The sequence below is a fragment of the Muntiacus reevesi genome, chromosome 7 (genome assembly GCF_963930625.1).
Source record: "Muntiacus reevesi chromosome 7, mMunRee1.1, whole genome shotgun sequence".
Lineage (NCBI taxonomy): Eukaryota > Metazoa > Chordata > Mammalia > Artiodactyla > Cervidae > Muntiacus > Muntiacus reevesi.
In genome coordinates, this window is record NC_089255.1 from 52,426,576 (window position 1) to 52,447,875 (window position 21,300).

Below are 21,300 nucleotides of genomic sequence, written 5' to 3' on the forward strand. Positions count from 1 at the left end.
GAAACTCTGGGATAAACCTGATTCAGTATGTTCCCTAAGAAAGCAGGAGCAGGTCTCTCCCCTCAGACTACCTGTGCCAGTAAATAGTGGGAATGTGTTTCCTTACCATCTGCTTGGAGGTTTTAAAGTTGTAGTAATAAAATATTGAAAATACTCCCTGATTCCTCAGTTCATCTGTACGTTTTCATAGTTCAAAGGCAAATGTTCTGAGCAGACAAGCTGAAACACTAAAAATTAACTTGGTTGTTTGAAATAAAGAATATTTTTTCAGGTGTTTTTTTAATAAACAGAAGACAAGTGGAAAGTTACACATTTTCTTTTCCAAGTCCAGCCTGGTAAAAGCTTTTGTTTCTGACCTATTCTAGTATCACGGTTATCAGAAGTATCTTCTAACTTCAGTAACATCTTGATGGCTTATGAGGGAATAGTATCCGTGTTTTTCTGCAGTTACCCTGAGGAAGGTCAGTGCTGGTGGAACGTCTTCAATAACTTGCTGCACACGTCTGATACATAGAATCTAGGAACCTTGCTCTTGTGGTATAACTCTTTAAGTTGGTGAAGGTCACCGAGCTAAATGTTTCCTAAATTTCAGATACCTTGCTTTTTCAAACAAAAGATTCTATATTTGTTGATGGAATTTGAATTATAAACTCTCTTGCCAAAATCTGACTTTCAGCAAGTATATATTTCAAAGTAACATTTATGTAATGTGTGCTAAGTCGCTCCAGTTGTGTCCAACTCTTTGAGACCCTATGGACTGTAGTCCTCCAGACTGTTTATGTGGTAATAACCTAACATAGATATATTTTATAAAATTCTTTTAATCCTAATGAAAATTTCATGGGTGTTTTATCAGTGTTTCACAGACTTGAAAATTAATGCTCATCTTGCTTAATATCACAAAGCTAATGAGGGGCAAATCTGGAACTCAGATCCAGGCCTGATTCTGTATGCTGTACCTGACCACTATATCCTGCTGTTTTAGATAGATCAGATTTGAAAGAGCCAGCAGTCATGCTCAAGCAGCAACTGCTTTATTCATCTATAATATATAATATAGGTCATTTTTCCTTATTGGCTACTAATTTATCAATAAGAGACTTACCTATTAACCTCAAGTTTCTAAAAGCTCCATCAAAGCTGCTTTATTACTATACTAATCAGTTACCAGGTGATATATGAGAAGTCTGTCCCACAGGTTCAAGAAGGATCAGTGAATCATACATTTTGCTATATGATCCTTTCAAAGATAAGTTGTCAGATTTTTTTCTAAATTAAATTCCAACTTAGTTGAAGTTGCTTTTAAATATTGAAAGTAAAAATGGCATTATTTTTAACCTTTGATTTTCAAGGTTCCTGCGCCAGACTGTTAAGTCAGAAACTCTTACCATCTTTAGCAGTCTCTCCAAGTGCATGATAAAATTGGATAGCTATTATATTAATGTAAACTCAAATATAAACTCAGTTAATATAGACTCAAATGATAAATAATATGATAGCCTCATCCTCAATCAGAAAATTTAAAATAAAACAGTGGGTGGGATACTTTTTCATACTTACGAGATTAGCTAAAATGTAAATCTTAAGCTTTCATAAGGATGTGGAGAAATTGTAGCATTACTTTTGGAAAACAAATTGGCGTAATAGTTTTGGGGAGCAGTTTGGGAATACCAGCAAAGTTAAAGATGTGCATCTTACGTGACCAAGTACTCCTACTTTTAGGTAGATACATACTAAAACAGAAACTCCTACACAAGGACACAGCAGTCACAAATAAGAATTTTTATTGCAATACTGTTTGAAATAGTGAAATTGTCTATCATAAAAGAATGGATAAACTGGTTTTAATCCATATAACAAACACTACTGTATAGTCTAAAATCTTAAAGAATTCTGAAGCAAGTATGGCAAAAAGTTAGCATCTTTTATTTAATATGAATGGTGATACATGTGTGCTTTCTGTACTTTGGTTGAAATACTTTATTGTTGAATATAATATAATATAATATAATACTTTATTGTTGAAATACTTTATTGTTTAATTTAAAAATTAAATGGGGTATTAAAAGAAGTACCATCTGGCTCTGTCATACATTTTCAGTTTTTGCCTCAAAAAGATGTGGATAAACTAGGGTCTTCAATCTAGTTGAGGAGGAAGGTGTAAGTAGACACCAAAAAAAATTTCTTTGAACAAACAATAAATGCAAATTAATTGAGTTTAAAACCCTGAGTAAAAAAAAATAATAATAATAATAAAACCCTGAGTAATTGCCATGGCCCAAAGTAGACAAATAGGCTCTTATAGAATCATGTATGGTCGTGTATGCAAAATTTATTACAATTGGATTTTTAACTAGGTTTTTTTTTTTTTACGTAAAGTAGATGAAAGCATGAAAGCTATATAATCTGAACTATATATTCTTAGCATTTTTTTTAGACCATGTCTCAATTTGATAAACATAAATAGCTTGGCTAGTATAATTTGAAATTTCAAAAGAAGTTAAATGCTATTCTAAAAATGAATGAAAGCTTTTGTGATTAGAGAGGATTCCATTTCCTCTCTCAACATTTTATTTACATAGAGGAAAAGGTCTAACTTTCTATATTAATCAGGAGGGGCAAGGCTATGCTGCCGAAAAAAGGAAGCCTGAAATATCAGTGACCTAACCAGAACAACCTGTTTTCATTCACTTTACATATATAGCACAAATCACCGGAGGCCCCTGCTCCACAGAGTCCCACAGGAACCCCCATTGACAGACATTGCCATGTTGTAGCCTCGCCACTGAAACACAGCACTCCGAAGGTGCCACAAAGTGGGGAAAAGGATATTCAGTTCAGTTCAGTCACTCAGTTGTGTCTGCCTCTCTGTGACCCCATGGACTGCATCACGCCAGGCTTCCCTCTTCACCAATTCCCGGAGTATAGAGTCGGTGATGGCATCCAACCATCTCCTCCTCTGTCATCCCCTTCTCCTACCTTCAGTTTTTCCCATCATCGGGGTCTTTTCCAGTGAGTCAGTTCTTCACATCAGGTGGCCTCAGTATTGGAATCTGATTGTTTTGCTGTATACTTTTCTATCTAGGATGTGAAAGAGCAAAGCACTATCTAGGCCATTTGCAACATTAGGTCTGTAATATTGCTTTTCAAAGTTTTCATACTCAAAGTTTCTGAAAGACCACCTGTATAAAGGTATGCTTATGTAAATGGGATGATTGACACACAAGGTCTGCTTACCTACTTGGGAGTAAACAGGGAGATTTTTGCCAAAAATTCTTCAGAGTAGTTTCCTAGAATGTCTTTGATATCTGAATCAAACTTCAGTTCCAAGATTCCTTTTTGATATCTTCTTGCAAAGATTGAACTATAAGAGAGAAGCCTCATAAGCTTTTGGGCAAGATTTTCAACTACAGGAGTGGGAACTTATCACCTTAGTTCATTGAACAAACTAGATAGTACTTGAGGTTCCCCCTAAGCTTGAAGGCACTTTTAATAACTTTGCTTTGAGAACTTCTCTCTTTGTTGAGAACTTAACTTCTTCAACTCAAGGAAGTGAAGACTTTTAAGTCTAATAAATAAGGATGTTGATAATTGTCATTTGAAGTTTCAGGTCAGATATTCAGATATGTCTGCCATATATATCAAGCTCTATTGAAAATTGTAATGTTTATTGTTGTTAAATGTACATAACATAAAGTTTATCACTAGTACTATTTAGCATATTCACAGTGTTATGTAAACATCACCTCTACCCAGTTCTGAAGCATTTTCATCACCCCAAGGAAATCCACTAAGCAATCAACCCTCTTAGTGCCCTCCTCCCAGTCCCTGGTCGCCACTAATCTTTCTCTCTTCATGGATTTGACTGTTCTGGATATTTGATAAAAATGAAAGCATTTGATAAATGTTTTTTGTGTGTCTGACTTCTTTCATCTAGCGTAATGTTTTCAAGGTTCATCCACATTGTAGCATATATTAATGCATTATTGCATTTTATGGCAGAATTTTAAAATTATAATTTTTTAAAATGTATGCATTTTTTTTCTAATGCTCTAAAAATAAAGCAGCTTTGTCCTTCATTTCATAAATCCATCAAGCATGCTTCTTTTTTACAATTAGTGAATCTCCACATGGAACAGAAAACTTTACTCTTGATGTTTAAATCTTTACACAGTATATCAAATAATCTGATGTGTAACTTACTTGGCGCCAATGATATTCTTGCCCTGATATAATCAAACAAAGTTAAGGTCTTATACACCACGGATCATTGTTTTGGAGGCCAGTGATTAGCTGTAAGTGACAGGTGTATCCAAAACCAAAATTCTCATGGTAAGCTCAGCTTCACTGGACTAGAATGCCATCACTGTACACTGAAGTCATTTTGTTCTCATTTGCTTCTTAGAATTTTGATGTCAGTTTTAGTAAACTCTCCAATTATTTTCTTCTGTGTGTTGAGTCCTCCATAACAAAAGAGTAATTGACAGTAGTAATTTTTGACTGTTTGAAAGACAAAGTAAAGGGTGCAGCAGTGAGTTTGATCTTTTTTTGATTCCATCTTTGAATCATCTCTTTGGTACTTTATCCTAATTTGGATTATCTTCTGAATTTCTTATGGAATTTCTTCTCTGTTCTTTTCTCTAGTATATATAAAAGTTGAAAACTATAGAAACCAAAGTTTTTCCAACAATATAAAGTTTTTTTATTCTTAGTCATCAAAAATGGTGGGTTTTTTTGGTTTGATATTTTTAAGTGACATGTAACTGATGTAACATTATATTAGTTTCAGGTGTACAACATAATGATTCAGTATTTGTATATATAGGCATACCTTGTTTTATTGCATTTTATTACTCTTTGCAGATATTATTTTTTATAAATTGAAGGTTTGTGGTGAGCCTGCCTGCATTGTCAGATGATGGTTAGCATCTTTTTAGCACTAAAATACTTCTAATTAAAGTATGTGCCTTGTTTTTTAAATACAGTGCTGTTGCATACTTTGACAATACATTTTCCAGTATTCTTGCCTGGAGAATTCCATGGACAGAGGAGCCAGGTGGGCTACCTCATGGGGTCACAAATAGTCAGACACGACTTAGCGACTGAGCATGAACAAAGATAACTTTTATAAGCGCTAAGAAACCAAAAATTGATGTGACTAACTTTATTGTAGCATTTTTGTTTTATTGTGGTGGTCTAAGACTGAACCTGTAGTACCTCCAAGGTATGCTTGTATTATAAAATGATCACTGCAATAAATCTAGTTAACCTTTGTCACCAATACATAGCTACAAAAGTTTTTTTTTAATAACGAGAACTTTGGAGATCTATCCTGGCTACTTTCAAATTATATTCACCATGCTATACATTATATCCCCGTGACTTACTCATTTTATAACTAGAAATTTGTACCTTATGACCCCTTCTTCCACTCCCACTACCTACACTCCCTCCCCCACCTCAGGCTGCCACCAATCATTACAGTATCCATGGGCTCAAGGTTTTTGTCTGTTTTTTTGTTGTTTTTAGATTCCACATAAAAGGAAGACCATATGGTATTTATCCTTTTCTGTCTGACTTGTTTTACTTATCATAGTACCCTCAAGGTCCATTCATGTTGCCGCAAATGACAAGATTTCACTCATTTTTATAGCTGAATAATATTCCATTAAGAAAGGGAGTTTACCCAAGGGGGGAAAAAAGATGTTTTGTGTTGCATTTTCTTAAGACTTAGCCCATAATAATACTCATGGGTTTTTTGTAACATAAACTATTTTTTATTTAATGTGAAAGGCTCTGTTGGGTTTAAGTGGGTGATGTTAATAATATTCAACAAGAGGTATTTTAGGAACTATATTTAAGACAGATTAAAGTGGGGAAAGATAGATGCAGGCAAAACAGATAGTTAGATATTTTCAGTAACTCAAGAATCATTTTAAGTTCCTTAAGGGCAGGGACTGTTGTGTTGTTCATCTATTTCCAGCCTTTATATAGATTGTGATACACAATATAAGTTAACACATTTGTGGAATGTTGCAGAAAATAAATTTAGTGAATAAATAAATGAGTAAATGAATTATCCTTCATTGTTGAAAGAAAGACAGCTAAAGACTTAAACTAATGTAGTGGTTGGGAAAATAAAGAGACTGGAAGAACATGGGGGAAAGAGTTAAGAAGTCTAAATGGAGGGTTAGAATGGAACACACCAAGAGGAACAAAACCAGGCAGACTCCGAAACTGAACACTGGGAAACTGGAGAAAAGAAGATGTTAAATAACAGTTTTGAAAGGAAATGTCTGTGTTTCTGTAGGATTTTGTTGTTGTTGTCGAGGGGAAAGTTATATAAGACATTGCTGATCAGTCTATCAGATATTAGAACTAATTGGAAAATACCCCATAGACAGTAGAATAAAAACAATGTAAACTTGAGAGTTGATTGCCTGTAATTGATTAAATCATTCTGTGGATAGATTCTAAGATTAAACTGTTTTTGAATGAATTCTGGTGAGAATAAGAATAAGGCTAAATTATATCAGTTTAAGCTTTTTAAATAAATTGGATCTGTGTTTAGTTGTACTTTATTATGTAAGGATTCTGCCACCAAAAATGCCAGTAATCTGTCCATATTTTCCATTGCAGTGCAATTCAATTGTAATGAGTTAGGTTGCCAAAAGTTACATATCTTTTTATTGCAGTAGGATTTATGGCAGATTTAAAACTATCTTGTGGCAAATTCAGCTGGGAAAGACATCTATACAGTCCTTTGAATAGTGGAAATTATTTTAAAGGTTACATTTATAGATAAAATGACAAAGTTGCAGAACAGTAGTGACAGATGATCTTACAAATAGATTCTGCGAATAGCATCCACTGTTGCAAGTCAGAGAATAATTACATCTGCGTTGTGTGAAAGGGGCTGTTGTTTGTACTTTGGTACAGTTGGCCCTCTGGATCCACAGGTTCTCCACTTGCAGTTTCAACCAGCCCTGGATCACATTTGATTCCTTGGTTATGATGTTTAAGAAGGACCAACTGTATACCACCACTGTATGTAAAGGACTTGTGCATCTGTGGATTTTGGTATCCACAGTGGGGGAGAAGGGAGTTCCTGGAACCAGTTATCCACAGATACTGAGGAATAATTGGATTTTTAAACCTCAGTTCCACTCCCATTGACAGTAGTATCATTAGTCACATGTTCTAGATTTTTGAGAATTAGAAAAGGATCCTAGAAATTATCTCATTCATTTTACATTTTTAAGGAAAACCTGCTAAGGCATGGAAGTTTCACAACCAGTTAAATGGCTAGGCTGTTGGTAAATAGTCTCTTGACTCCCAGTCTAGTACTTTTCCTGTAATATTGTACAACCGTCCTTCTTTAAATGTGGTTTAAAATGAGGAATTTTGTCTCAGCATTGATTTGATTTACTTTATACCCAGGATGTAAGAATTAATAGGAAAGTACCATTTTCTCTTACTAATCAACATTTTATATGCAATAAATTTGTCAGACAACATTACTATATTATTTTACTGATGAGAAAAAAGCCTAGATTTTGTTTGCTTTGGCAAGTGACTCATTCCATCTGGTTTAAATTTAGATAGTATTTTTTTAGAAAGATGTTAGTAAATTTTGTTGAGGGAGAAACAATTTTTAAAATGATCTTTGTTTTTTAATCTTTTTTAACTAACAGCAAGAAGTTGAGAAGTTTACAGACCTAGAGAAACTCTACCTCTACCTTCAGCTGCCTTCTGGTCTCAGCAATGGAGAGAAAAGGTATATCTCTTCTTGTCTTTGCCTCAGTTACAGTGTTTATATGTGTGTTGTGGTTGTTACTGTTTTGCACTATTCCTAAAATCATCAGAAAATGACTGGCAAAACAATAGATATTTTAGTCTTTGATCATATTTGATTAAGTGTTTACCCATAGTTTTTGCTAATATATTTGTGTACCTGGGTACGTTTATGTACTTGAGTCAGTCAGTTCAGTTGCTCAGTCATGTCCGACTCTTTGTGACCCCATGAACCGCAGAAGGCCAGGCCTCTCTGTCCACCACCAACTCCCGGAGTTTACCCAAACTCATGTCCGTTGAGTCGGGGATGCCATCCAACCGTCTCATCCTCTGTCGTTCCCTTCTCTCCTGCCCTCAATCTTTGCCAGCATCAGGGTCTTTTCCAATGAGTCGGGTCTTTTCTAATGAGTCAGCTCTTCAGAGTTTCAGCTTCAACATCAGTCCTTCCAATGAACACCCAGGACTGATCTCCTTTAGGATGGACTGGTTGGATCTCCTTGCAGTCCAAGGGATTCTCAAGAGTCTTCTCCAACACCACAGATCAAAAGCATCAGTTCTTTGGCACTCAGTTTTCTTTATAGTCCAACTCTCACATCCATACATGACTACTGGAAAAACCATAGCCTTGACTAGACAGACACTTTTGTTGACAGAGTAATGTCTCTGCTTTTTAATATGCTATCTAGGTTGGTCATAACTTTCCTTCTAAGGAGTAAGCGTCTTTTAATTTCATGGTTGCAATCACCATCTGCAGTGATTTTAGAGCCCAGAGAAATAAAGTCAGCTACTGTTTCCACTGTTTCCTGTCTATTTGTCATGAGGTGATCGAACCAGATGCCATGATCTTAGTTTTCTGAATGTTGAGCGTTAAGCCAACTTTTTCACTCTCCTTTTTCACTTTCATCAAGAGACCCTTTAGTTCTTCTTCACTTTCTGCCGTAAGGGTGGTGTCATCTGCATATCTGAGGTTATTGATACTTCTCGTTTCTCATGATGTACTCTGCATATAAGTTAAATAAGCAGGGTGACAATATACAGCTTTGACGTACTCCTTTTCCTATTTGGAACCAGTCTGTTGTTCCATGTCCAGTTCTAACTGTTGCTTGCTGACCTGCATACCAGTTTCTCAAAAGGCAGGTCATGTGGTCTGGTATTCCCATCTCTTTCAGAATTTTCCACAGTTAGTAGAGTACCTGAGTAAATGCTATGAAATGCAATTGGCTTATGTTTTATAAATAGATCAATATATTTATGCAGTGTGGGAGATTTTGAAAATTGAACTGAAAATCAAAGAATAAACATAACTATTATGAGCAATAAAGTGCAAGATTTTTTTTAGGTTGTCAGGTGAGCAGATCACAGAATTTTAAAAAGGGAGGAAAAAGTGAATTGTCTGTATGGCACATGAATTTATGATAAATGTGTGATGTTTTGAGTGCTTGGGTATTACTTTGTTTTCATTAGTAAAAACGTGTAATAGCCTCATTTAGAAAATATAGAGAAAAGTTGTTGGTTCATACATTCCACTCTTTGATCTCTACCCTTTTAAGTATTTCTCAGAATTCATTTCATTTATAGAAGTTATGCTTAACATTCTCTTACTTTAAAAGCATATGTATGAAAAGAAATGGAGTGAAAAATCTGCTGCTTTTTCTTTTTTCCCCTTGGACCAAATTTTGTAACTGTTTTAATGTGGTTTTTTTTTGTTCTAGAAATTGGTCAGTTTCTTTGGAAATATATAAATTATTATTGTTTTTGTAGTTTAAATGAATATCAGAGTCAAGTGAGGAGCTTCCCTCACGTTATCTTGGTTGTCCATTTCATGAAATTAGTTTGTAAGTGACAATGCCAGGTAATAAAAACATATAATGTTTAGTGAAGGCGTTGGTCTGGAGAGGAGGGCCAATTACAGGAAGGCCCATGGAGGGAGATTTGACCTGTCAGGATCTCTCTAGTGTGAATTCCATTCCAAAGCATAGAATGCTTTAGTAAAATTTCAGGGCAGTTAACTTGAGAATGCTAAGCAAATAGAAAATAAACAATGTTTTCCATAACTTTCATTTTGTAGTTCAATGATTTCATAAGTTTAGGCAAATGAACAGGCAAGTAAGTGAGCAGATGTCCCCTTAGAGGTAGTTGTGGGCTAAACAGATACCTTATGTTTTCAGTACTCTCATCGCCTCTGCCGCTTTAGAAGACAATGGTAGGGGATGGAACAGGGCCATAACTTCAGCCGAACACTAGGTATAGAAAATGGCTCACAACCATAGGTGGACAATTTGTGTTTGGAAAACTGTGCATATACTCTAAGCCCAGAGTTTGGTTTGATCATTGGTTTGTGTGTTTACGTGTAGTCCTTTAGTGGAACATTGAGGCCTGGCTCAAGAATTATCAGTGAATTGCCGTCTAGTTCAGCTAAAATATGTTCTTGTTTTATGATTAGTGATCAGAATGCCATGTCATCTAGTCGGGCACAGCAGATGCATGCCTTCTCCTGGATTCGAAATACCCTAGAGGAGCATCCTGAGACTTCACTGCCCAAACAGGAAGTCTATGATGAGTACAAGTAAGTTGTATGTGTGTATGTCTGGCATGCAATGTATTGAAGAGCTTAAGTATGGCTATGATGATTTATCATTGGTGAATATCATGCTGGTATATGAGAATTTAACTTGGACATCTGTAAGATACCTTCCATCTCTAAGCTTCGCTCATTGTGTATGTAATAAAGGACAGCATTACTGAGTAAAGGATTTCTGTAAAATTCTTCTGGATGACAGGAGGGATATCTGAAGGCATAGAGAAACCTGAGAGAAAACAAAGTATCTGGAATATTGTGAGTTTTCTCAGACAAAAGAGTTCAGTGCCTTGTACATAGGAGACACTAAAACAGTTTTGATTGTACATGTAATTTATTTAAACGTGGTAAGCACAAGTATAGAGGCTAATGGGCCCTTCTGATTAGAGAAAATTAATACATGCTAAATCTAGTCTTACTTAACATTTATAATTGATTTGGAGTGTTCTGGCAGAGTAAATGAAACCCAAATTTTCTGGATATTGAAATATCAAAGCAAGGAGATTCTCTGTGTTGTCCTTACACAATTTGGAAGAAAAGTATCAAATAAGTGCTGCTGTTAACCATTGTAAGATGATGCAAAAGAACAACACTTACTAAGATCATTGGTATCTAGAAAGAAAACTTTCTATTCTCATTCAAAATTCTGATTCACTCACCTTAAGAAATGTACTAGAGCTGGAGAAAGTTTAAAGGGAAATGTCTGAAACAAATCAAGGGTACGAGGTTTAACTGAACAGCTTTAGATGTTTCCTCTTTAGGAGAATTAAAGCTAAGAGTACTTGTGATCCAAATCTATCAAATTCATTCTCTCAATCTACAGCAATCTGCTGAATACCACCTACATGCCGTCTCAAACTCTGTAAGAAGTTCTGAGGATACAATAAATAAGACACAGTTTCTGCCCTCAAGAATATGAAATATACATGCATATACATATATATATACATATATATATATATATATATATATATATATATATTTGGTTTTTTTAAGAGACTTTTTCTAAAGACCTTTTGGACAAGTCATCTTCCAGTTTGGAGTACCTTAATGAGGTTTCCTGAATAAAAACCTAACATAGAGTGACAAGTCTTAAATTGATTCTGTTCTGAATACTCTGAAAAACCTTTATTTTGAGTTATTTCTGTTCGTTGCAATGGCAGATATATTTGTTTGAAAATCAATCCCTTTAATAGTCATTAAAATCAAAATCCCTTTGAGAGAATAAATGAAGTTATAATCTAAGACCGTATCTTTTCTTTTAACTGTATTTTTATGCTAAATTAAGATATTAATAGAACCACAAGGTATAAGGGACTTTCCACAAGCAAAGACAGTTGACTTACAAACTGTTACAAATTTTTATATTTGTTGAAACTTTTGAAGCCTGATAATCACATGTATTTATGAAAGTGATGACTAATGTGTTTGTTAGTTTTTCTAATTATGAAAGTGGTATGTATTCATCATGAAAGTTTTGACAGATAGTCATAAATGTATGAAAAAGAAAACTAGCACCAGTAATCTTACTACCTAAAAATAAACATTTTGGCTTATTACTTTTTATTTTTTCTAATGCCTTCTTTTCTTATTATTATTTAATTAAATTTTGACCCCACTGCTTACACAATTCTTAAATGAAGAAACAGTTTACAAATAATACTGCAGTGAATATTCTTGACTATAATTTTGTGTAGATTATTAAAATGAGAATTTCTGGCTTATGAACCATTATATATTAAGAATATTAGCTATTGAAATGTAATTGTTTCAAGATTACTGTTTATTATTTAATTTTAATATTTTATAAGTAGTCTGATCTGTCTGCATCTTTGCAACTTATGAAATCGCTATTTTGCTTAGAAAGAACTTCCCAGTGCCCCTAGCCGCTGAATAATCCATGTGTATTTTCCCTTGCTATTACCCATTTCATTTTTCACATATAACCCTTTAGTCCTTCTGGACCAAGTATATATGTTTATTTTTGTAAACAAATGCCTTAAGATAAGGAACTAATTTTAATTTTTTCTAAATGGTTAATTATTCACGTCTTATTTATTGATAATCAATTTTTTTTTCACAATACTAATCTAAATGTACCTTTTATCTTACTAAAGCCCTTTGGACTCAGTTTTCTTCTTTTGTATTTTTCTGTTCTTACTTCAAGACCATAGTATCTTTAAGTATTTTCGTCAGTAAATGTTTAAAAAGCTAAAAATTAACATCAGTGGGACCAGCCTTCCCTCATGATCCCTCTTTTTCAAAAATTTCCATGGTTTTATTTTCATACCAATCAATTTTTTATGATGCTTGGAATCACTTCTAACTTGTATTGGCTGTTTTATGAGAAATTGATACTGAAATTTACCAAAATGCTTTTTGGGCATCTGTTAAGATTATTCAGTCCTTCTTCTATGATCTATTAATATGATATATAATGATAGTACCTAGTATAAACCCTTCTTTTATTCCTAAAATGAATGTCTTCTGCATGTCAGGATGTGTAATCTTTTAGCATACTGTTGATTTCTCTTTTCAAGTATATTTTGTAGGATCTTTGCCTCTATATTCTTAAGTGAATTTTCTTTTTTGTGCTATCTTTGTCAGGTTTTGATATCAGGGTTAGGCCAGCTTCGTAACTGAATTGGAACTCTTTCCTTAATTTTCTGTGCTCTGGAACAGTTTATAGAGCATGGGACTTAACTTGTTCTTGAAAGTTTTAAAGAACTCAGCTATAATACTGTCTAGGCCTGGAGCCTTTGTTGGAGGTAATTCTTTGACAATTTTTTGTATTTTTTCCTGGTTAGATTTTTTTTTTACTTCATTAATCTATTTTGATCATTGGTTTTTCCTGGAATTCATTCAGATTTTCAAATATATTGACATGATATTACATATACTACTGTCTTACAAACTGAGTATCTTCTTTATCTGTTATATCCTTTTTTATATTTCTAATTTTATTCATTTGAATTTTCCTTTTTTTTCAAATTATATATAGCTATAGTTTATTTTTTTCAGTTTTCTTTTAAAAAACAAAGATTGATATGTCAGTTTTATTTTTGTGTGTTCCGTCTCATTTTTAGGTGCCTTTATTTTTGTTATCCTGAATTTTTTCAGGGTTTTTTCCTTACTAAAGATAAGAACATTTCCTACTTAAGATAAGGACATTTTTATCTATGAATTTGCCTCTTATATTTCTGGCTATATTCCTTAGGTATGGATATGGTTGTTACATTTACCATTACTTCTTAATAGTGTGCAATTATAGCTTTGATTACTCCTTTGTCCCAAAATACTTAGGAACATTTTATGTGCTTGAGGGAGTTGGACTTTTTTTCTCCGTTTTTGCACTTAATTTCTAGTTATATTACTGGGTTGGCTGAAAAGTTCACTTGGGTTTTTCCGTAACATCTTACCCAATATATTGTAATCAAAGAATGTGGCTCATTCAGTTTTTTATTTTTTATAATTGTTGAGATTTACTTTCAGCCTAACACATTATCAGTTTTTATAAATATTTCTGGACATTCTCTTTTTTTACACTGTATATTAGCTTATATTGATAAACACTAAATCTGCTTTGCTGTAATATTCAAATTCTGCAAAAAATGCTTGCTCTTTTGTTTGTTTAATTAGTTGAGCACAAGTAGTGTGTTAATCTCTTACAAAAGTAATGTTTCTCACAATTTCTTATACTATTTTTAATGGGTTTTTGCTTCTGTCTCTTCAAGACAGAAAACATTCATGATTGTGTATCTTTATGAGAGTTAAAACCTGTTCTCAACCAAAAAAAGATCCTTTGTCATATTAAATGCATATTGTGTTAAATTCTCTGATAACAATATTTGTAACCCATCCTGGATATCGGTCTAATATAAGTGTATATTTGTCCATCCTTTTAGTTTCACCATTTATATCATTTTGTTTTAGGCAGTTCACATTATTACATTTCTTAAAAGTTATAATCTAACATTGTCTGTGGTCTTAAAATCTGACTGAGAGAAGAAGCTGGTGAATGAACCAGTCCCAGAACAGTGGTGTTTGCACACAACTAGCAACAGAGATGGCAGCAACCACAGTTCCTGCTGCTTTTTCCTCCTGCATGATAGAGAAACACAAGGATTAACCTTAAGTACATTTCTTACAAAATAATATGCAATCTGTTTTAGCATTTCTGAAAATCTGTTTGCTTTCATTCTGGGTAGAATCACAAATGTTCAGATTTATAAACTTGACAACTGTGGCTACAGTATTTCCTGGGACACATATGTCCAAATCCTTTATATATATATATATATATATATATATATATATATATATATTTAATATTTTAAGGAACACGATTGTTTTGCTTTTCAGTTTGTATATAGTCATTAATGTTGTGATTCTTTTGTACTTATGCATCTAAGTTTGTAATTTCTATTGTATTAATCAGTGTAATTTAAATTCTGAGGACAACCTTGAAGTTAGATTCTATGTAAGAGCTTTAAATAGTGAACATTTCAAAAAAAAACAAACAAAAAAAAATAGTGAACATTTCATGAGTTAAATGGCATATAAATGTTCGCCACGTGCTTAAAATCTAGCTCAGACCTAAACATGTGGGCAGAATTTATAAATTTCTTAAATATATATTGTTTAATGTTAGATCATCAGTATAAAGTAAATGAAAGCAGATATTATTACTGCTTTATACCTGAGGTCCTTATGATTCAGAAGTAATTGTTCTGGACAAATCTAACCAGGATTTCTGACCTCAAAGGTGAACTCTTTTTACATTGATCCCTATTAACTCTAGAAACTTGTCCCAAATGCTGTTCTGTTTAAAATTAAAAATTTTGGAGTAGCATTTTCCAAGCCTTAATTGTATTTTAAATATATTTAACTAATTAGAAATAGTAAACTAAAGTAAAAGTGATCAGTTTCAACATTATTAAATGATGTTCTTATTTGACAGCTGAATATGTATATTAAATATACCTAAGACATACCTAAGACATAGACTGGCAAAAGATTTTTACCATTTAAATTTACAGTAGTAGTTGTAGTGTCTGAGTTGTTAACCTAAGCACATTGTCTAGCCTTTAAGTTACAACTTTTCAGGTGCAGTTTTTTTTCAAGTTTCCTTGGTGTGGCCTGTTTCACAGAAGAAGCCTTATCCTGGTTTTCTCCTTTCCCTATGTTTCCATTGACTTGATTCTCAAGGGGCTAGTTGATAATCTGTCTTTCCTCTCCTTCTCTATGTTTCACAGCACTAGTCCTTTCACAGAGTGCTTATTTTTCCCTTCTCAACTTTTTACAGTAAAAAGAGAAAGCAGTAATAGTACAGTGGCAGAATAAAGCTAGAATTATAAATGCTATATCAGAAAAGGAGTTAGTTCTCTTATTTGACGCATTTGTAGAGAAGGCTGGCTGGTCCAAAATTATGCCAACTGTACTAGCACATGTTATAGTCATAACAAACAAAATATCCTAATTTAAAATCAGTCCTTTCCAGTAACCATCCCCCTCCCCCACCCCACCCATGGATACTGCATGTTTATGAGCCCAGCTGCTCCATATCTTGAATCTTTTAATTATCAATTCATCACTGCTCTTACTACCTTAACTTTTTTATCTGCTCCCAACATACATTGCATTTGTTAGGCACTGATTGCTTTTCTTTTAGCTAACACTATTAAGACTTCAACTTTACTACTCCTAAGGACAAATTAAAATAAAGTTTTTTAAAATAAATTAATTTGAGTGCATTAATTCACCAAGCATTATATACACACAATCCCTACTGTCAAATAAGAGAAACAGACCAGTAAAGAAATGGGTGCAAAGAAAGAGTTACTAGTTCATCTTGGTGAATTGAAATCAGACATCACAGAAGAGGTGACTTGTATAAAAACTGAGACGTTTACCAAGTGGACTAGGGATTCAGAAAGGGCATTCTAGGTGGAAGGTGCAGTATTTAATGCACAGAGGCTTATGATCAGAGTTCAGGAGAAGATATCGGAGACCAGGCCAAAAAAGTTAGACTACTTCCACATGTAGGTCATGCAGGGTCACTGAAAACTTAAGCAGTAAAATCAACATCAGCAGGAAGTGAGAAACCGTAAAGTTAAGGAGAGAATTGGTATTTAGGAGCTAGGAATAAGAGCACTCCAAAAATGAGGTACAATTTAAAAGAGAAACAAGAAACCATGTTGTGCGATAATGTAAGAAAAGAGATAATTTTGAGAACGGAATTCACTCCAGTTTCCTGTGCCTAAGGCAGCTCAAATGAGAGGGAGACAAGAAAAAGTCAGTTAATAGGCCCATAGACTCTCTTGCCAGAGCAGTTTCCGTATATAGGGAATGAAGCCTGATTTCAGTGTCATGAAAGGTAAACAGATGGTAAGTAAAGAACTTGAGTAGAGACTTGTTTTTAAAGGGTTAGAGAAAGAAAAAGTAGAACTAGAGGCCTAAGGTAGTGAGAGCAGTTTCTTTTTAAGTCTCATCCATTAGGTGTCAAGTTAATTTGCATATAGCAATATCCAGTGAACAGCAGTTGCAACAAGAAGGAAGTCAATTTTTCTCCCGTCAGCTCTGTGATATCAGTAGGGATCCAGGCTTCTAAGACCCCACTCCACCACCCATAATCTTTAGTCTGGTTTTACTTGTGTTATATGCTGTGCTTAGTCACTCAGTCTTGTCTGACTCTTTGCGACCTCATGGATGGTAACCTGTAGGCTCCTATGTCCATAGGGATTCTCCAGGCAAGAACACTGGAGTAGGTTGCCATGCCCTCCTCCAGGGCATCTTCCCAACCAAAGGATCGAACCCAGGTCTCCCACATTGCAGGTGGATTCTTTACTGCCTGAGTCACCAGGGAAGCCCAAGAACACTGGAGTGGGCAGCCTCTCCATCCTCCAGAGGGTCTTCCAAACCCAGGAATTGAACCCAGGTCTCCCACATTGAAGGCAGTCTTTACTATTTGAGCCACCAGGGAAGCCCCTGGTTTTACTTATTGCCATCCAAAATGAGCTACTATAGCTGAGGGGAGAGCTAAGAAATTTAGAATTTAGATGCACTAAGGAAGGGAAGAAAAGGTTGAAAATCACTGATTTATGTTGTTACTTACTTAAAATGAATCATCCTGTCTGCTGCTGGCTTTCTAAATTACAATTTAAACATAGTGTTTTTCTCCCTCTTCCCAAATAGATACTTAAAACTTTGCACTGGTCCTTGCTTGTTATAAAACCACACTAATTCATTTATTTTTATCTGTGATAAAATACACACATAAAATTTACCCTTTTTAAGTTCATAGTTTGGTCTTATTAAGTACAGTCACATTGTTGTCTACCCACCACCATACATTCAGGGAACTCTGCTTGCAAAACTGAAACTCTTACCCATTAAACGAAAACTCACCTCTCCCTCTTCCTCCAACCCCTGGCTGCCACCATTCTACTTTTCTGTCTGTGAGTTCGAAGCAGAATCCTACAGTATGCTCCTTTTGGAATAGCTTATTTTAATCAGCATAATGTCCTCAAGGTTCATCCATGTTGTCGCATGTGTCAGAATATTCCATTATGTGTACTCACCATTTTGTTTTTCCATTCGTCTGCTGATGGGTACTTAGGTTGCTCTTCTACATTTTGGCTGTGATGAGTCATGCTTCTGTGAACATGGCTGTGCAGAATCTCTTCAGGGTCTACTTGCAGTTATTTGGGGTATATGCCCAAAAGTGGAATTGCTGGATCATATGGTTCCGTTAAGTTCAGTTCAGTCGCTTAGTTGTGTCCGACTCTTTGCGACCCCATGGACTGCAGCATGCTAGGCTTCCCTGTCCATTACCAACTCCCGGAGTTTACTCAAACTTATGTCCATAGAGTTGGTGATACCATCCAATCATCCCATCCTCTGTTGTCCCCTTCTCCTCCTACCTTCAGTCTTTCCCAGCATTCAGGGTCTTTTCCATACGGTAATTCTATTTTAATTTTATGAGGAACTGTCATACTGTTTTTCATAATGACCACAGCATTTTTTAGCTTCAGAATCAGTGCATAAGTTTCCCCATACCTTGTCAACCCTTACTATTTTCTGGGGGTTTTGATAGTGGCCATTTTAGTCGATGTGAGGTGCTATTGCATTGTGGGTTTTATTTGCATTTCCTGAATGATCAGTGGTATTGAGCATATCTTCATATGCTTTAGACCTATTGCATATCTTCTCTGGCGAAATGTATTCAAATTCTTTTACTATTTATGAATTGAGTTATTTTTATGTTGTTGAGTTCTAGGAGTTCTCTATGTATTGTGAATATTAACCTCTTATCAGATATTTTTTGATTCTGCAAATAATATACACTATGTGTTGATTATAACAAATTAAAACAGTCTGAAAATGAAGCATCAAATTAAAATCTTTCTTTTTCACCCCTTCATCTCACTACCTTCTTGAGGTTTAAGTATCTTTCTATTCTCTTTTTCTGTATACATGAGTCCTATCAGTTATTCATAAGGTTTTAAGATTCAAATGAAACTATACTGTATATATTGTTCTTACTTTTTTATCACTAAACATATATCTTAGGTAGCTCTCCTTGTCTGTATATGTAGAGTTATGGTTTTTTTTAACTGCTGCACAATATTTCATAATATAAATATTCCATGGTTTGTGTCTGTGTATGTGTGTTTAGGCCTTTTATTGGTGGGCCTTTAGGTAATTCCTGATTTTTCTACTATTAAAAATGCTGTACTCAATAGCCTAGAATTCAGTGTCTCTGAACTTGTGTATTTCTGTACTTCTATTGAAGTATAGACTATGATTGAGTCCTAAACATTGCCAGGGTTAGTAATGCGGACCCCAAGCAGCCAACAGTCCTCTATAAATTTACACTTGGTCCTTCATATCCTTGGTTGTACATCTGGGAATTTAACCATCCAAGGATACTATAGTACTGTAGTAGTATTTATTTGAAAAATTATGCATGTAAGTGAATCCATGTAGTTTAGACTCAGGTTGTTCAAGGGTCAAAGGTACTTATAAGCGTCAAAACTATAGTTTATTGATTTTAATTTAATTTTTGAATGATTACAATCATGATTATAAACCATAAAGCATAAAAAGTATACAAAGAAGAAATTCCATCTCATCTTTATCTTTCAGCCATCCATTTTCTATCCCTGTAGGCAACAAATCATGTTAGTTTCTTTTCTGTCATTGTAGCAATATTTTGTGATAGTGTACAGGTAAGCACTATTACAGATTTTTATTTCTGTTTTCTTTACATACCATCTACATGGTTTTTTATTTTGCAGTTGTTCACCCAGCAACATATCTGGAGATTTTTCCATAACAAAACATTAATTACTGTTTTAATACACTGGCATTTCTTTTTCTTGGGGATGGTTTTAATCACTGTACAATGTTGCAAACCTCTGTCCATAGTTCTCTTGTCAAAACTCCAAGAGCCAGTGCTTTCTCTTGACAAAACTCTATTACTCTTTGCCCTGCTTCATTTTGTACTACAAGGCCAAACTTGCCTGTTATTCCAGTTATGTCTTGACTTCCTATTTTTGCATTCTAGTCCCCTATGATGAAAAGGATGTCTTTTTTTGGTGTTCTAGAAAGTCTTGTAGGTCTTCATACAACCATTCAACTTAGCCTCTTCAGCATTAGTAGTTGGGGCATGTACTTGGATTACTGTGATATTGAATGACTTGCTTTGGAAATGAACAAAGATCATTCTGTCATTCTTGAGATTGCAGCCAAGTACTGCATTTCAGACTCTTCTGTTGACTGTGAGGACTACTTCATTTCTTCTAAGGGATTCTTGCCCACCGTAGAAGATATAATGGTCATATGAATTAAATTTACCCATTCCAGTCCATTTTAGTTCACTGATTCCTAAAATGTCAATGTTCACTCTTGCCATCTCCTGTTTGACTACTTTCAATTTACCTATTATACAGAGTGAAGGCTCTTATAATAGGCTCTAAGTTAATCCACCTCATGAGAACTAACTCAAATACATTCATTTTTATAACTGATTAATATTCCATTGTGTATATGTACCACAACTTCCTTATCCATTCATCTGCTGGTGGGCATCTAGGTTGCTTCCATGTCCTAGTTATTATAAATAGTGCTGCGATGAACCTTGGGTTACATGTGTCTATAATTTTTTTTTAATAACTTCTTACTTCCACTCTTCCATCCTCACAAAAGAGAAAGCTTTTCTTTTTTCAAGGGACAAGTTTCAACACAGGTCAAATACAGCCAGTAGGTGGGGTACACATAGGACAACCACACAATACAAATAATGAGTCTTTGGGATGAGGCTTTGAGAGAGCTCTAGTGGTGTTGTATTTCTTCTGGCGGTCACGAGGCTGAACTACGTGTATGGTCTGTCAATTTTCGAGGCTACTGCTGGAGAATGGGGTATCAAACTAGGGTAAGTTAAAATTGATACAAAGCTGTTTCTCCACTGCTGTCTTGTAAATAAATTCTCAGTACCATTTTTCTAGATTCCGTATATATGCATTAGAATACGGTATTTATCTTTCTCTTTCTGACTTACTTCACTCTGTATAATAGGTTCTAGGTTCATCCACCTCATTAGGACTGACTCAAATGCTTTCCTTTTTATGGCTGAGTAGAGGGTGAGATGTATGGAAAAAGTAACATGGAAACTTATATTACCATATGTAAAATAGATAGCCAATGGGAATTTGCTATATGGCTCAGGAAACTCAAACAGGGGCTCTGTATCAACCTAGAGGGATGGAATGGGGAGCGAGATGGGAGGGAGGTTCAAGAGGGAGGAGATATATGTATATCTATGGTTGATTCATGTGAGGTTTGAGAGAAAACAGCAAAATTCTGTAAAGCAATTATCCTTCAATAAAAAAAATAAATAAAAATGAAACAAAACTGTTTTGCTGAAA

At 34.6% G+C, this 21,300-nt stretch overlaps 2 protein-coding genes across 4 annotated transcripts in view; one reads left to right on the forward strand and one right to left on the reverse strand.

The window, feature by feature from the left end:
• Nucleotides 1-1,392, reverse strand: part of TEX9 (testis expressed 9) — a 297,677-nt gene extending 296,285 nt beyond the window's left edge. For both annotated transcript variants that reach the window (XM_065941921.1, XM_065941918.1), the window contains exon 1: nucleotides 1,389-1,392. In XM_065941921.1, the coding sequence (XP_065797993.1) occupies nucleotides 1,389-1,391 (3 nt within the window). In that variant the 5' untranslated portion in view covers nucleotide 1,392. The remainder of the gene's footprint in view (nucleotides 1-1,388) is intronic.
• Nucleotides 1-21,300, forward strand: part of RFX7 (regulatory factor X7) — a 142,553-nt gene that overhangs the window by 88,714 nt on the left and 32,539 nt on the right. For both annotated transcript variants that reach the window (XM_065941913.1, XM_065941914.1), the window contains 2 exons: nucleotides 7,695-7,777; nucleotides 10,238-10,360. In XM_065941913.1, coding sequence (XP_065797985.1) covers nucleotides 7,695-7,777; nucleotides 10,238-10,360 — 206 coding nt within the window. The remainder of the gene's footprint in view (nucleotides 1-7,694; nucleotides 7,778-10,237; nucleotides 10,361-21,300) is intronic.